This window comes from Nuphar pumila, chromosome 16 (genome assembly GCF_984573655.1).
Source record: "Nuphar pumila chromosome 16, dmNupPumi1.hap1.1, whole genome shotgun sequence".
NCBI lineage: Eukaryota > Viridiplantae > Streptophyta > Magnoliopsida > Nymphaeales > Nymphaeaceae > Nuphar > Nuphar pumila.
In genome coordinates, this window is record NC_143264.1 from 78,735,825 (window position 1) to 78,751,466 (window position 15,642).

The 15,642-nt window shown below is 38.9% G+C and overlaps 2 protein-coding genes across 3 annotated transcripts in view; both read left to right on the forward strand.

The window, feature by feature from the left end:
• The window catches only part of LOC149813743 (PHD finger protein ING1-like), a 29,452-nt gene extending 18,625 nt beyond the window's left edge, over window positions 1–10,827 (forward strand). The window contains exons 4-8 of one of the 2 annotated variants that reach the window (XM_089990902.1): window positions 2,709–2,772; window positions 2,912–3,008; window positions 10,031–10,157; window positions 10,235–10,386; window positions 10,489–10,827. In XM_089990902.1, coding sequence (XP_089847028.1) covers window positions 2,709–2,772; window positions 2,912–3,008; window positions 10,031–10,157; window positions 10,235–10,348 — 402 coding nt within the window. In that variant the 3' untranslated portion in view covers window positions 10,349–10,386; window positions 10,489–10,827. The remainder of the gene's footprint in view (window positions 1–2,708; window positions 2,773–2,911; window positions 3,009–10,030; window positions 10,158–10,234; window positions 10,387–10,488) is intronic. The other variant, XM_089990903.1, reaches the window with a different exon arrangement.
• A 3,307-nt stretch (window positions 10,828–14,134) lies between these two features.
• Window positions 14,135–15,500, forward strand: LOC149813744 (photosystem I reaction center subunit IV, chloroplastic-like). Its single transcript, XM_089990904.1, has 3 exons — window positions 14,135–14,479; window positions 14,915–14,980; window positions 15,192–15,500. The coding sequence occupies exons 1-3, from the start codon at window positions 14,243–14,245 to the stop codon at window positions 15,294–15,296; spliced, it is 408 nt and encodes a 135-aa protein (XP_089847030.1). The 5' UTR covers window positions 14,135–14,242; the 3' UTR covers window positions 15,297–15,500.
• The last annotated feature ends 142 nt before the right edge of the window (window positions 15,501–15,642 follow it).

Sequence of the window (15,642 nt, forward strand, 5' to 3'; positions counted from 1 at the left end):
AACCAGATTGATTAATCTTCTTCTCTGTCTTAACTGGAGGAGGATTGGATACAATTTTTTTTGCATTGTGTTCCAAAAATCGATCCAAAGCAATTGTTTTTAAAGTCAGCATGACCAACTACCGTAATCTCCCAAGAAAAATCCCCAAATTAACAGAGACCAATTTAACGGAGTCCAGAACCAGATCAATCCCACAATTTCACACCTAACATCCAACACCCCATCTCACAAACGATCAAATGTTGTGCTGTGGGAAAAAAAATCACCAAGGAAACCAATTGATCAAAACACCACTCTTTGCATCCACACAATAAAAAAAGACCCGATCACAATGTCAAATAACAATACAACCCCAACCTTATAGAAACCCTAGATGAAAACAAACAAACTCTTAGGAACAAACCCTAAAACGATAAAAACCTCAAAAGAACACCACCAAAATTGAACATTTTCCCATCAAATCCCACCATGATCAAACACACAAACCCTAACCCGAAAATTCCAATCAATCCCACCTCATTTCTATCATTTCGAAATCACACGACTTCACTAACCACCAAAAAAATGAAAAAGATGAAATCTCCTCAAAGAAAACCCCAAAATGCAAAATAATAATAATGAAAAAGAATTATTGAAAAATTACCTCGAAGAAGAAGGGGAGAGCGAAACCATAATTTAGAGAGTCATCAAATGAAAGAAGTGTTGGCAGAAGAAGGTGGGCGACGACAACGGAGGAGGAAGACGACGGTGGTGGCGATGACCTCATCTCCTCCCCTCTGCCAACCTTGCTTCCCCTCTCCGCCAGCCGCCACCCCTTCGCCGGCCTCGCCTCCCCCCTCTGCCAGCCCAGGCTATGCATAGGAGAGAGAGAGAGAGAGAGAGAGAGAGAGAGAGAGAGAGAGAGAGAGAGAGAGAGAGAGAGAGAGAGAGAGAGAGAGAGAGAGAGAGAGAGAGAGAGAGAGAGAGAGACGGGCGTAACGCGACTGTCCGATGCATTTTTTTAAATTGTTCCTCTTGTCTTGTTGTGTTTTATGATTATTTTATTATTTTCTTTTTTGTTATTTTAGAATTTTTGTAGATTGAAATGCCCATTAGAGGCATTTCTGTCATTATATTTCTAGCTGTTAGGCTGGCTAACAGCTAGTATTTCTACCCATTAGCTAGGCTTAACTGCTAGCTCAACTAGCAGTTAGGTCTATCTAATGGCTAGTTGAGCCCTCTTTTGGCTCACTTCCTCTTGTATGTATAGGGGGCTTCTCTTCCCCATTTGGTATGCTTTAATTAAGCATTTTTTCATCTAATAAGATTAATATTTTTTATCTTGTGAGTGTGTGCCCTTTTAGTGACTATTGTGATATTGTAAACATTTTTGTATTTGCCTATTGTGGCCTCTTGTGTTCTTTGTGCCCTTTGATTCCATTACAATTAGAGTTTACCTTGGTGATACTAGTTATCAGGGCAACCAAGACCCATGTAACATGGGTCAAAACAAGCATTAGGTAACTGTAGGTTGCAGCATCTCAATAGTGCAAACCACAAGGACCTGCCTTTAACAGGACTTGTTGAGGTACATCACGTTTAGGGGACAAGGCAAGCATAAGAAAGCAGCCAGAGTAACAACTGTAAACACAAGTCAATAACTTGAGTGGAAGCTAAAATAGAAAGGGCATGATGGAAATAGCGTGTTACTGAAGTAGTAAAAAAAATTTGTACAAGATTTCTAGTGCTGAAGCATATAGGGTATATGTTTCTGACCAGTTAAAAATAAAATTGTAATATATATATATATAATATAATATATTATTTATTTTCTTCATTTCTTTTATTTTTATTTTCGTCTAGTTCATTTTGAACTAGACTATTTATCTAGTCAAGATCACATTAGATCTTGACTAGAGATATAGTCGTTGGACCTACCAACGACTCTTTGAGAAGAGCTTATTAAGAGCTCTTCTCCCTTCTCTCTATTCTTGTATAAATAGGGGTGATCCCCTCTCCTTTGTAATTCAATGCTTCTTAAGCATTTCTCATGAGAAATAAAAGTTTATTATTTTATTTTGTGTTCTTTCATTTATACCCTTTTGTGGGTTGTGCTTGTAGTGTCTCCGATAGACACCCGTTGTAAGCTTTTGTGCTTTTGTGGAAGATCACCATTTCATTGCATGACCTTCAATAAAAGTGAGCCCCATATAGTTAAGATAGGTGAGGTGTTTAAGTTCTTGGAAGACATAGGGTATGGCTCTAGAAAACTCAACTTATGCCACATGGGCTACTTTGTCTGATAGTTGAGGTTGGGAATGCCACATACATCATCCTTGGGTCATCCAGTTGCACTTGTATTGGAATAGCCTTCTTTTTTCTCTCTTTTCTTTTTTGATTTTTATATAGGTATCCAACTAGTCACAGTACTTTGTAATGAACATATTTGTAAGTGTGCTAGTCACAACCTCGCCGTGGTTGGTACATACCAAAACAAGGTCACAAGTTGGAAACTTGTAAGGTTATTTTCACCATATGGGAGCTTAAATAGTTAAATGTAATGAGAAAAGCTTTACACTACATTATCTGCCTTTTTAAAACGATCTTGTGTACCTTCCTTTCAGGGCTTCAAGGGAAGCTTGTCAAACTTTTTTCATATGTATTTCTTTGTTTATTTGCATGAATACCAGACATGAAGTTATTTCCTATGGTGCTCATTGATGTTCTAGGTGGATGCACACATTCAGGAGCTGGATAAATATTTAAAGAAATTTGATGAAGATCTTCGGCGGGGTACTCCTTTTATCCTTAATTTCTCTACCCTTTTGTGCTCAATGTCTTCAATATGTTGCCGGTTTCCTCTTTTTCTTCCCCTCATTTTTTTTTATCATGCACACATTTGCTTCTAAACAAAGATTCGTATTCTGAGCAGAGAGAGAGCTAACTGGTGCCCCTAGCATGGGAGAGCAGAATCTCAGTGGTGGTACTAGAACTGGGAAAGCTAGCGAAAGTAATAGAGGGCGAAAGAAGTATGCATTGTCCATGTTATTCTTTTTGAAAGTTTCTAACAAATGCCTTACTTTCCTAAAGCATATTTTCAGTTCTCCTGTCCCTGTCCCTGTGTGTGTGTGTGTGTGTGTGTGTGTGTGTGTGTGTGTGTGTGTGTGTGTGTGTGTGTGTGTGAATTCTTTTGAGTTTATTTTAAAGCATTAATATGAACTCTACCTTGTGTTGTCTTCTAAATGCTATTTTTCATGATTGACTGTTCAGGGTTATGCTTAAGAGAAAATTTGTAGTTGATGAATATGTTTGTATAAATAAAAATTTTGTTGTTGGGACAAACTAGTCGTAAGAATTTGCATATGCAGATATTTTGATTAAAATATAAATTTAGTGCTACTGAAGGAAATTATTGTTCGAGGCATTCAGGAATGAAAATATTTTCTGATTGCAATTTCCTTTATTCAATTGCACTTCTGAGCCTCTTGCCTTGATAAAGTAGAAGGAAAAATCTTCTTTTTTCTCTGGATTGGTCCAGCCAAAAATTATCTGTTTGAAATTAGTGCAGGATTATTGGATGGACTTTTTGTGCCACCCATAAATACAATCCATCCATTGCAAGCTACCTATGAAAATAAGTAGTTAGAATAGCTTCTACCCTGTCACCTGATATTGAGAGAACAAAGTTGAGATAAATACAAGTAGCATACAACTATATGCAGGTAGCTGAAAGTCCGTACTGCTTTATAACAGCCAGAGAACTCTATGATTGTCATCCATCTGAACTTCAAAACTCAAGATTAGGGCTTTGCAAGATATACACAATAAGCACCAGAAATTCTAAATATAGAAAGCATACAACTATATTCTTTTGTTTTTTTTAAGGTGAGAGAAAGAAGGTTTTATTGAACCATATAAACCCTTAAGAATAGCTACCTCTGCGGAGCAGCTGTAGAAGGGGGATTTGGTACAAGATACAATGTTAATATCTGGTCAAGTAGCCCTTGTATTATTTGACTGTGGTGCGACACATTCTTTTATAGCTGTAAACTTTACTAAACAACTAAGAGTACCCACTGAGTCGTTGAATCAAAAACTTATAGTGTATAACCCAATAGGCTTCAATGAAATTTGTGTAAACTACATGCTGGATATAGAAGTCATATTAGGAGAACATAATTTGCCTGCAAACCTAATCTTACTCGATATGATGGAATATGATGTCATATTGGGTATAGATTGACTTTTGAACACTATGCGAGGGTCCTTTGTAGATAAAGAAAAGTCATATTATCTCGACCTGGTATGCCGAAGGTCGAATTCTGACTTTCGAGACCAGTGTTAAAACAAAGGGTAATCTCTGCCCTTAAAGCTCAGAAGTACCTGCGAAGAGGAGATATTGCATTCCTGGTCAGTGTAACATGAATAGAAGCCAAACACATATCGATCGAGGAGCTGGAGGTTGTTCGTTATTATCCCAATGTATTTTCGGAAGAACTTCCAAGATTACCTTCACAATGAGAAGTAGAATTCAAAATTGAGTTGGTGTCGGGAACAAAGCCGATTTCTAGAAATCTTTATCGGATGGCGCCAACAGAACTGGAAGAATTAAAGAAGTAACTGTAAGAGTTAATGGAGCGTGGATTCGTGCGACCAAGTATATCACCTTCGGGTGCACCAGTTCTTTTTGTTAATAAGAAAGACAAAACCATGAGGTTATGCATCGATTACAGAATGTTTAACCAGACGACGATGAAAAACAAGTATCTCTTGCCACTCATAGAAGATTTGTTCGATCAGCTGCAGAAGGCTAAGGTATTTTCGAAGATCGATCTGAGGTCTGGTTACCATCAGTTGAGAATCAAGAATGAAGACATTTCAAAGTCGGCATTTCGGACGAGGTACGGATATACGAATTTGTAGTAATGCCGTTCGGACTTACAAATGCCCAAGCTATTTTCATGAATCTAATGAATTAGGTATTCAGGCCATACACTAGCATGATAAATCACAACTTTTTTGTATAAACTCTCATGGTTTGATAGAGGTGGTATTTACTTGCTTTATTGTGGTTATTGCAAACAAGAGATCATGATGACAAAGAAGACCTATTTTTTGTACAAACTATCACCTGGTTGTGTTATGTCAACAACATGAGTCCAACTTAGATGGTATGAGAAATTTTAGCAGACAGATTACACGGATACAACATAAACTCACATGGACACGTGCTTCTGTTACGGACCACCCGGATCCGTTTAGAGAAGCTGCCCCAGGATTCGATCCATAGGAGCCGCCCAACCTAGTGTCCTACTTAGGCTAAGACTATGCAGGCAAACCCGCCCAGCCCGAGAGTCCTACCCAAATTGGGATGGTGCTGGACGTCCAACCTAGAGTCCCATCTAGGCTGGGACGCCCCCGTGTATTTTACTGTTTTTTCTTCCTGTAAATTTATATTTATGTCACATGGGTGCGGGTGCGGGGGTGCGGCAAAAAAATATATATTATATTATATATATAATTTTTAAGTTTTAGCAGTTAACAAGTTTTCAATATATATATTTTCGACCTTTCTAACTACTTCAAGTATTTTCTAGGATAAGAACTGCTGACTAACACTTCTTTTTGGGATAGTTAAAGTATCAAATAATCGATTCTTTACTATGTTCATGCCTAAGTCGTTTGATACCCATGAAGTTTCATGTATGCCATTTATTTTGTGTATTATATGCTCAATTGGTTCAATTAAAAGAAAAGTACAGGCATTTTCATGATTTAGTTTTGTAATCATATGCGAATGAATACCAAATGCTAGTACTGTATTGTCTTTTAGATGCATACACATTGCATTACTAGCCTGATATCTTCTCCATGAAAAGTACGATCAGGCCTCTTATCCTTTCAGTTGCATCAAATTTTAGACAGCAAAATATTTGTCTTACATACGTGAGTCAGGTACTTATGTGGTTCTTTTTCCCTTTTTATAGGAAAGTTGAGATATGATTCCTGTGGGATTTGAAACCCGAGAGCCCTCGGTTAAGATAGTGCAACCCAACATCCAGCTATCTCATTCGACCCCAGTTACATCCTTCATTGGATATGGATAATCTGTAGTTATGATCTTGTATGTAGATTGAAACCTACAATGATCATAGACATCATCAATTCATCGAGAAATTTTGGAAAGCCCAAAACCCCCAAATAACATTATTGAATTTTTTTTGGAATGCCCAGAACCCCCAATTAAAAATGAGAGTGAGAAAGAGAGCGAGTGAGAGAGAGAGAGATTGAGAGAGTGACGGAGAGAGAGAGAGAGAGAGAGAGAGAGAGAGAGAGAGAGAGAGAGAGAGAGAGAGAGACCTGATAATTGAGGAGCGTCCGGAAGGAGTCGGCATCGGTGAAGGTGTCGGCTACAAGAAGCAAACTCGGGAGGATTAGGGCACAAAATATTTGCCCTAATCCTCCTCCCCGCAGCCCTTTTCATCGGGCATTTTTTTTGGGTCAAAAAATTGGACACAAATGACCTTGGGTGCGTTGATCGCACCCAAGGTTCGGTTGACCGCACCGGGTACCACACACATGTCAGAATTCATGCAGAAATCAAAGACGAGAGAGAGAGAGAGAGAGTGCTCTGATATTGTTGGGAATCGGCAGCTTGTATCCTTCACACAGGCTGTGCTAATACTTCATTAGCCTTAATAGGGTTACAATAATTTACACATGGACAAAAGTGCCCCTGTATTAGTAACTCATATTACATTAAAATACAAAACCTGGGAATGGATATGGATCCTTTATTGAATGGATCCATATCCATTCCATATTCTAATATATTCTAATACCCTCCCTCAAGTTGTGCATGGGAGTGAACCATGTGCAACTTGTTCTTCAGATACCAGAAACGTTGACTTGTAAGACCTTTTGTAAACATATCATCAATTTGGTCTTCAGAAGGCACATAAACTGGTTCAATCTCTTTGTCTGCTATCTTTTGTCTGATGAAATGTTGATCAATTTCGATATGCTTAGTTCGACTGTGATGAATGAGATTGAATGCAATTTGCATAGCACTTTTATTATCACACATAAGTGTCAAATTTGAGATATCTTCCCCCATCTCTGTAAGTAGATGCCTAATCCAGGACACTTCTGCAGTGGTGGCTGCCATAGATCTATACTCTGCCTTTGTGCTAGACCTTGTCACAACCTTCTGTTTTCTGCTACTCCATGAGACAAGATTTCTTCCAATGAAAACACAGTTTCCTGAAACAGACCTCCTCTCATCTGGATCCCCTGCCCAGTCTGCATCTGTATATGCCAGTATATTATGTTTTGGTGATTTCCATGAAGATTGAATATATGTAAGTCCATCGCCTACCGTTCCTTTTAGATAGTGAAGGATGCGTTTGACAGCATCCATGTGACCAGTCTTTGGTTCATGCATGAACTGAGATACTTGATTAACATAATATACAATGTCTGGTCTAGTAAAAGTAAGATATTGCAACATGCCCACTAAACTGCGATACTTGACTTTATCAGGATATAACTCACCATCACAAATATTGAGCTTTTGGTTGACAACACTGGGTGTAGGTAGAGGTTTACAATCTGTCATTTCTGCTTTAGCCAGAAGATCAAGAGTGTATTTGTGTTGAGTTAATGACATTTTGTTATCTTGTCTGTCCACCTCTACACCAAGAAAGTATCTCAGTTCCCCAAGGTCTTTCATTTTGAACTGCATACTCAATAAAACTTTAATTTGTTGAATGTGGTCTGGAGCATTACCAGTGATCACAATATCATCAACATATATGAGTAAGAAAACCAGGGTGGTATCATTCATGTATATAAACAGAGAATGATCTAGTTGGGAACGAAGGAAACCATGCTTCTGAATCTCTAAGGAGAAGCTTTCGAACCATGACTTGGAAGCTTACTTCAAACCATACAAGGCTCTGGTTAATTTGCATACATACTCTTTTGGGTCTTCCTCTGTATAACCTTGAGGCTGCTCCATGTAGATCTCTTCCTTTAAATTTTCATGAAGGAATGCATTTTTAACATCAAGCTGACTAAGGATCCAACCATGTTCAATTGCCAAACCAAGTATGATGCGGATAGTTCCCATTTTTACCACTGGGCTGAATGTCTCATCGTAATTCTGACCATATTCTTGAGTGAAACCCTTGGCTACAAGACGTGCCTTATACCGTTCAATGCTACCATTCGGTTTATATTTAATTTTATATACCCATTTGGAACCAACAACATTCTTATCTGGAGGACGGTCAACTATCTCCTATGTTTGACACTCATGAAGTGCCTTGATCTCCTCATTCATCGCTTCAATCCATTTGTTGGATTGGACAACTTGGTGAAAACCAAGTGGTTCATCATGTTTTTCAATCTTGGATAGAAAAATTTGAAAGTCCATAGAAAAGTTGTCATAACTAACCTATTTTTCAATAGGATGTCTTATCGTGCCTGATCTTCTTGGTGCTTCTTTGTTATCAGGCAATGCAACGTGTTCTTCAGCAGATACATTTGTTTGCTCTCTGGGTCTCCTGGTATACACATTACCTTTGTATCTCAGACATGCTGTTTGTGATGCATCATCTGAAACCGTCTCACCATGTATGCATTCAGGGGTCAAAATAGTATCTTCGGCAATATGTGAAATAAGTTCAGCACTAAGCCATGGATCATACCAATTACCGGCTGCGTCACCATGTTCTCGATTGTGATTTGCTTTACTTTCCAGAAAACTATTTTCATCAAAAACAACATTTTTGGAAATTCTAATCTTCTTATTGGCAGGGTCATAGCACTTGTAACCCTTATGTTCATCTGCATAACCAACAAATTGGCATATGGAGGCTTTGTCCTGAAATTTAGTTCTCATGGATTTGTCAATGTGTACATAACATGTGCATCAAAAAACTCGTAACTCATCATAATCAGGATGTGCACCAAAGAGAACATAATAGGGAGACTGATTTTCAAGGATAGGCATAGGAAGACGATTTATCACATGAGTGGTAGTGTGAAAAACTTTTGTCCAAAGACTAATGGGCAAATTACAACCATGCATCATACTCATTGCACTTTCCACAATATGTCTATGTTTACGTTCAACAATTCCATTTTGTTGTGGAGTGTACGGGCAAGAAATTCTACGATGTATCCCATTATCTTGGAGAAAATCTAAAAATTCTTTGGAGGAATACTCACCACCTCCATCACATTGGAGAATTTGAACGTTTTGGGAGAATTGAGTTTTAACATAGGCATGAAAGTGACGGAAGATGGGAAAAACCTCTGATTTGTGTTTCATAAAAAATATCCAGGTAAAACGAGAGAAACTGTCAATAAAAGATACATAATATTTGCTTTCAGAAGATGAAGGATTGGGGGCTGGGTCCCAAACATCAGAACATATTATTTCAAAAGGCATGGAGGCTCTTTTATTTATTTGATGAAAAGTACATGACTTTTGCAGACTTGACAACTGGGACATATTTTATCCTTCAATGAAGGTGAAACAGACTCTGAAAGAAAACCATTGGACACTAACTTTTATAAAAAAATTTGTAGCTTATCCTGCAGAAGTTCAAGTGAATTATCATGTACTTAGACAATGCAAAGATTGGTTGTTCTTTATCTTGTACTTAGAATTTGGAGGGCATGAATAGTCATTTAGAAACAGGTTAGAACTTAGAAAAGATAAAAGGGTCCATAGCAGATGATTATGGATTTACGTGTCAACGTGATGTAAGAGCATTCAACTATGCAATTGACAGAACAATCATACAAAGCGATGTGCACTGTGTCCAGGTGAATGTCAATTCTTTGGCTTGGATTGTCCATATTTTCAGTGGTCAGGCAACAAACTTTTGGGCTTGTTATTTGCCTGTCATATCCAGTATCTCTCTTTCATTATGCATGATCAATTTTCCCAAGAACATGTTCATCTGCTCTGTGATGGATCTTATCAGATTTAGTTGATGTTTCTTTTTTGCTTCTCACCGATCAACTGCTCTTCCTGTAGGTCACGTTTATCTGTAGCAGAGGTACCGACCATGGACCTGGAGTTGCCAGTTGACCCAAATGAGCCCACGTATTGTTTCTGCAACCAAGTGTCGTATGGAGAGATGGTTGCCTGCGATAATCCAGATGTAAGCTTGTTTCCCCTGCAATTTTTCCTGATTCCAAAATATTATAAGCGATTGTAATGTTGTTTGCCTTTAAACAGTGCAAGATAGAGTGGTTCCACTTTGGCTGTGTTGGTCTGAGTGAACAGCCCAAGGGAAAATGGTACTGCACAGATTGTGCTGGAATTCAGAAGCGTCGTCGCAAGGGAAGATGATTGGTGAGACTTTCCGCTAGTTCTTGTCAAGGTTCAAGGTTGGTTAAGTTTTTCATGTCTTTGTTCATTTTCACTTGGATTACATCTTCAGAAAATTTAAAATTCTCTTTTCTTTTTTCCCTTTTTTTTTTAATTTTAAGGTTCCAGCTGGACTTAGTTGATAGTGCTACTGCATGGGGATGTGATCATTGTTGAACATATTGAGAACATCTATGGCTTTCCAAGGGTATGATTATGGTACAGATGAACAAACCATGCAAATGCAATGTCACCATACTTAAAGAGGAGATGCATAAGCATGCGATTGTTCGTACAAGTAGCATGCTTCCTTTTTAATCATAAACGATGAGTTAAGTTTGTCGCTTGTGTATATTGAAGATGATGCTTTTATCAGTGTATTAAAAGGATGTCAACCAAAAAACGACACGTTGTGCGCTTCGGTTGCCCATGGATTGTCATCTATGCACATTCAGATGCATCATGGCGTGGGTGTTGGACCTGGTTACGTGATTTGAGTTCCTTCTCCCAAGTCCAGCCCCCAAGCATCAGCAATTGTATACATGTTTGCTACATCCAAAAAAATCCCCTCGTCGTCTTGAAGTCCTGTTGATTTTGAGTTTTAGACGTCCGACTTACACCAATAATCCGTACTTGAGATGGACTCTGTGGTCAAAATACTTCACAAAGAAAAGAAAATTATCTGCCACATCAAAATTGTCAAAAAGCCCAATGGGTGTGGCGTAGTGGGATGGGGGTCTAGATGGTTTGACGGGCAGTCTGTTCAAATCTTATGAGCGTCACCCCCTGTGTAAGCTGAAGCTTGGCTTCTTGGGGGTCGAGGGGTAAGCCCTCTGAGTTTTATGCTAACATGGGCAGAGACTGTAGGTATGGCAGGTTGAGCCAGCACGGTTAGGTCTGGGCAGAGACTGTAGGTATGGCAGGTTGAGCCAGCACGGTTAGGTCTCTGTGCTTGGAGCGGTTTCTTTGAGTAAAAATAAAAAAAGGTCAAGTCACCTATACCCTGTTTCTTTTTTTGGGAAAAAATTGTAAAAACTATGTATTAAATAATATGAATAACATTTACCAGAAAAAGGCTGTGAATAACTCAAAAATCAATATGCATCCTAGAATAACGCCGGCAGTCAAAAATGGAAAAGGGAACACCCCAAGAAAATTATTGTAGGATATTTAAGAGGTCAATTCCAGGTAGAGAGATGGCAATGTACAGGCAAATCTGGGGTGTTACATATGTTATCATTGTGTAATGTTGCCCACAAGGGCTCCAGTCATTAATGTCACCAGGTTGACGGGATGTCACAAGTTCGAAACCTACTGGTCGAAGTTGGGTGTACTTCCCTATGGGCATGGGGGACATAAAGGGTTTTACCAACCAAAGGCCACCCAATTTGAGGTCACTGATGGTGCTTTTCCCTTGGATTATCCAAATAAAAAAAATCTGTGTAATGTCATTCTTTAGTGTCTCAGTCAGTAATCTTATTGAGGCATAGTGTACACTGTGGAGCACAAACAAAAGTATGCTGAATTGACACTGATTTGATAGGATATATAAGCCCATAACCATGCTGAAATAACACTATCATATAATAGACGATAAAATGCTGAAATAACACAAGTTAATATCATTGATAGATAATTAGCATGCAAGCAAGCCGCTTATGAGAGAACAAGAGACTTCCAATCCATATCCAATCTGCATAAGAGATCCTGTATGTTGGATCCACACATAGTAGAATCAGAACATCAGTGAATCCAAATTTGGGTGCTACACTTGAAACAAAATTCATCCTACAAATCTTCCGATTCATTGACTCATGTTTAGGCTTCAATTTGTGTATCCAATTTTCTGGACTGATGGCGGATCAATATGTAAACCAAAAGTCAGACTTGAATTTGGGTCCTATTCCCAATAAATATAATCAATGTCATTGAAATTATGTGCAAAAACCTGTTTGATCCAGGTCTATTTATGTGGGCGAGGTTCAGTACGCCAACTAGCCTGACCTTGGATCTGGCCCGTAGACCAGGCACAATATTAAAAACATCAGACTTGGCAACAATCAATGGACATATGCTCAAGATCACTATCCAGGGCATTTGGTGTTCAGGCTGAAAACAATTTGGGTATGGTTTGATTTGTAGGTTCATCCACATCCATGAACCAGCCAACATGAGTTGGACTTGTATGTGCATTGGTTGATGAATTAAATACATCATGTCCAAATCCATATCCAATTAGATCAATTAATATTCAATATATTTATACTGAACATCATTACTATCTAGTTCTTGGAATTAGAGTGCTAGGTAGATCCTAACCAGTTTTACTCCTAACGATCCTAACCACTTCAAGAAAGATAGTTGCAGGTGTTTTTTTGCTTAATCTGAATGTATATATGCCTTTGTCATCGCTTATTTACTAAAAATCATACTGTAGATCAAATCAATTTAATTAGAAAGTTTGATTTTCTTGATCATAAAGTTTCAGTACAATACAAGCTGATTTTGTTTTTCCGCCCTAAAACGCATCCGAACATGAAAAATTTATCATCTAGTGCATGTTTTCAGATCCGCTATATAGAATACAGCTGTAAGTTCAGATTAAGCAAACACTTAATTTATGCTTTTTTAGGAGATAAGACTGGTTAGGACTAGGGGTGACAATCGGGTCGGGTCGGCGGGTTGGTGGATCGGGTTAACGGGTCAGAATACCTCAACACGAACACAACCCATTTATTAAACGGGTCGGATGTGGCAAACACGAACACGACCCATTTATTAAACGGGTAACACGACCCGACAAGGTAACCCGACACGAACACGACCCATTTATCAAAAAATGAGGTGTCTTCAGCGGGAGATACAAAACGTTGGGCTTGCTTTGCTTGGGTGCCAAACCAAGAGGAGGAACAAGAGGGAGGAGAGAAGAGGGTGGTGGTGTGTGCCTGTGCGGTGATGGCAATGAGGTAGAGAGGAGAGGTCTTAGGCTCTCGGCTGCGGCTGTGTAGGAAGGAGTTAGTTAGGAGTTAGGGTTATATACGTTATATATATATATATATATATATATATATATATATATATATATATATATATATATATATATATATATATATATATATATATATATAAACGGGTTGCGGGTTGACGGGTTCGTGTAAACGGGTTGACCCGCCCGCCTAACCTGTTTATTAAACAGGTCAAACTGGTTGGCATAGCCCTAACATGAACACGACCCGTTTAATAAACGGGTTAGGTGGGTCGACCCGTTTACGACATGAACCCGTTTAAGCCAAACCCTAACCCGGCTAAGAAGCGGGTTGGCGGTCGGGTCAAATTTTGCCACCCCTAGTTAGGACCTATCTATTATTCTTTGAATTATTTGCATATACATATAAATTACAAAGAACGTGGAGAGGGGTCGAGCTTACTATTGTTTTTGTGAACAAGATCCATACCCATGTCCGGTTGTCTACAAGATGCCAGTTTAACTGTACTTGCAAGAGCGAAGGCCCTTGAAAATGGACATAGGTCAGTAAGGTACGACCCAACTCTATTTCTCCCACCATTTTAATCTCTATTTATTTGTGTTGCCTGCTTGCCTTTATTTATCTGTTTTGGCATTTTATGCTACTTGAAGTTTGGGTAGATCTTGGAAGCAGCGTTATCTTGAGGGATTGGATATGGTGCTGACGTGGCTGCATCCCACTGGTCCAAAGTTGTCATCCCGAGTATCAAGAAAAAAGAAAGGGATGGTCAAGAAGCTATAGAAAAATCAACCAATCACCTTGCACTCCCTCTATCTTCTTGGTTGAAGCTTGGTGGTGTTATCTTGTGCGCACCACACACCCATTTAGGAGGCAGCACAAGGGTTCTGTCATGGCTACGTGCAGCATGGCATCTGCAGCCACTGGGTTCGTGCTGGGCTCGAACCTTACCTCCTCTTCCTCACCCTCATCTCGCTCCTCCATTCTCTTCACCAAAAAGAACCCCAACCATTCAAGGCTTGTGGTCAGAGCTCAAGAAGAAGCCCCTGTTGCAGCAACCCCTGTGGGAGAGGCACCTGCCCCCAAGCCAGCTCCCCCACCCCCAATTGGTCCCAAACGTGGGACAAAGGTTAGAATTTCAGAACACCAACGTGAAATTTCGTTGAAAAATCTCCTCTAATATTTCATTTGGCAGGCTTATGGTCTTAGATCACGATCACTATAACAATTACTATCAATACCTTGTTATAACAGTGAGAAGTAACCATGTAAACATAATGTTCTTAGTTCATGATTCATTATAACAGTTAGTATCAATACCTTCTTGTTATAACAGTGAGAATTAATCTTTTTTATTTCAGAGTAAACAGTGAGAAGAGAAGTAATCATCTACCATGTTGTTGAAGCCAATTAGGATAGTTGACCAGTTTAATGCTAAAGTTAGCACCGGTAGTATTGGGATGTGATAGTTATTGTTCAAGGGCAACAACCTATTTAATAGCACTTGTTATCTTACTGTTAGAGGTTACGAGCAACCGTGGTCTAATTGGTCTCTTATTTACAGGTAAAAATCCTTAGGAGAGAATCTTATTGGTACAACGGCATTGGATCCGTGGTTGCCGTGGATCAGGTTTGGTTCTTTCTTCCTTTTAGCCAATTTTCTTGACATTTAAGAGAGAAATTTGGATGCCATATTGGTAGGTTTGGTAAATTATAGATTAGTAGGTGTACCTTATATCACGCTGGCCAATTGCTGCTGACGAGTTAGCAAACAGTGTCACTATGATGGCCACAAGAAATTGTTAAATGACGAGATCTTTTTATTCAATGCCTGGTTTCAGGACCCGGCTTCGCGCTACCCGGTCGTGGTTCGGTTCAACAAGGTGAACTATGCAAATGTTTCAACCAACAACTACGCACTGGATGAGATTAAAGAGGTCAAGTGAAGCCGTAAGACATACGTGCATGGCCTCGTTTTGCAAAAGTAGCTAAGAAGAACTGTTTTCCTATTTGTATCATATCCTTTTTTTTCTCCCCCTCCAACTGTAACCTCATCCACCTGGCAAGTCTCCATTTTGTGTCAAGTAAGCATGTATTCACGCTGTATGGATAGTGGAGTGATTGATGAATGGTTATAATTTTTCTGGTGCTCCCGTGATTTCATAAGCAGGGCAAATGCCAATATATATATATATATATATATATATATATATATATATATATATATGCAATTGTTCTCCCTTTCTTAACCACCACCACCATCTTCTTCTCCATTCTTTCAATATGAACTTT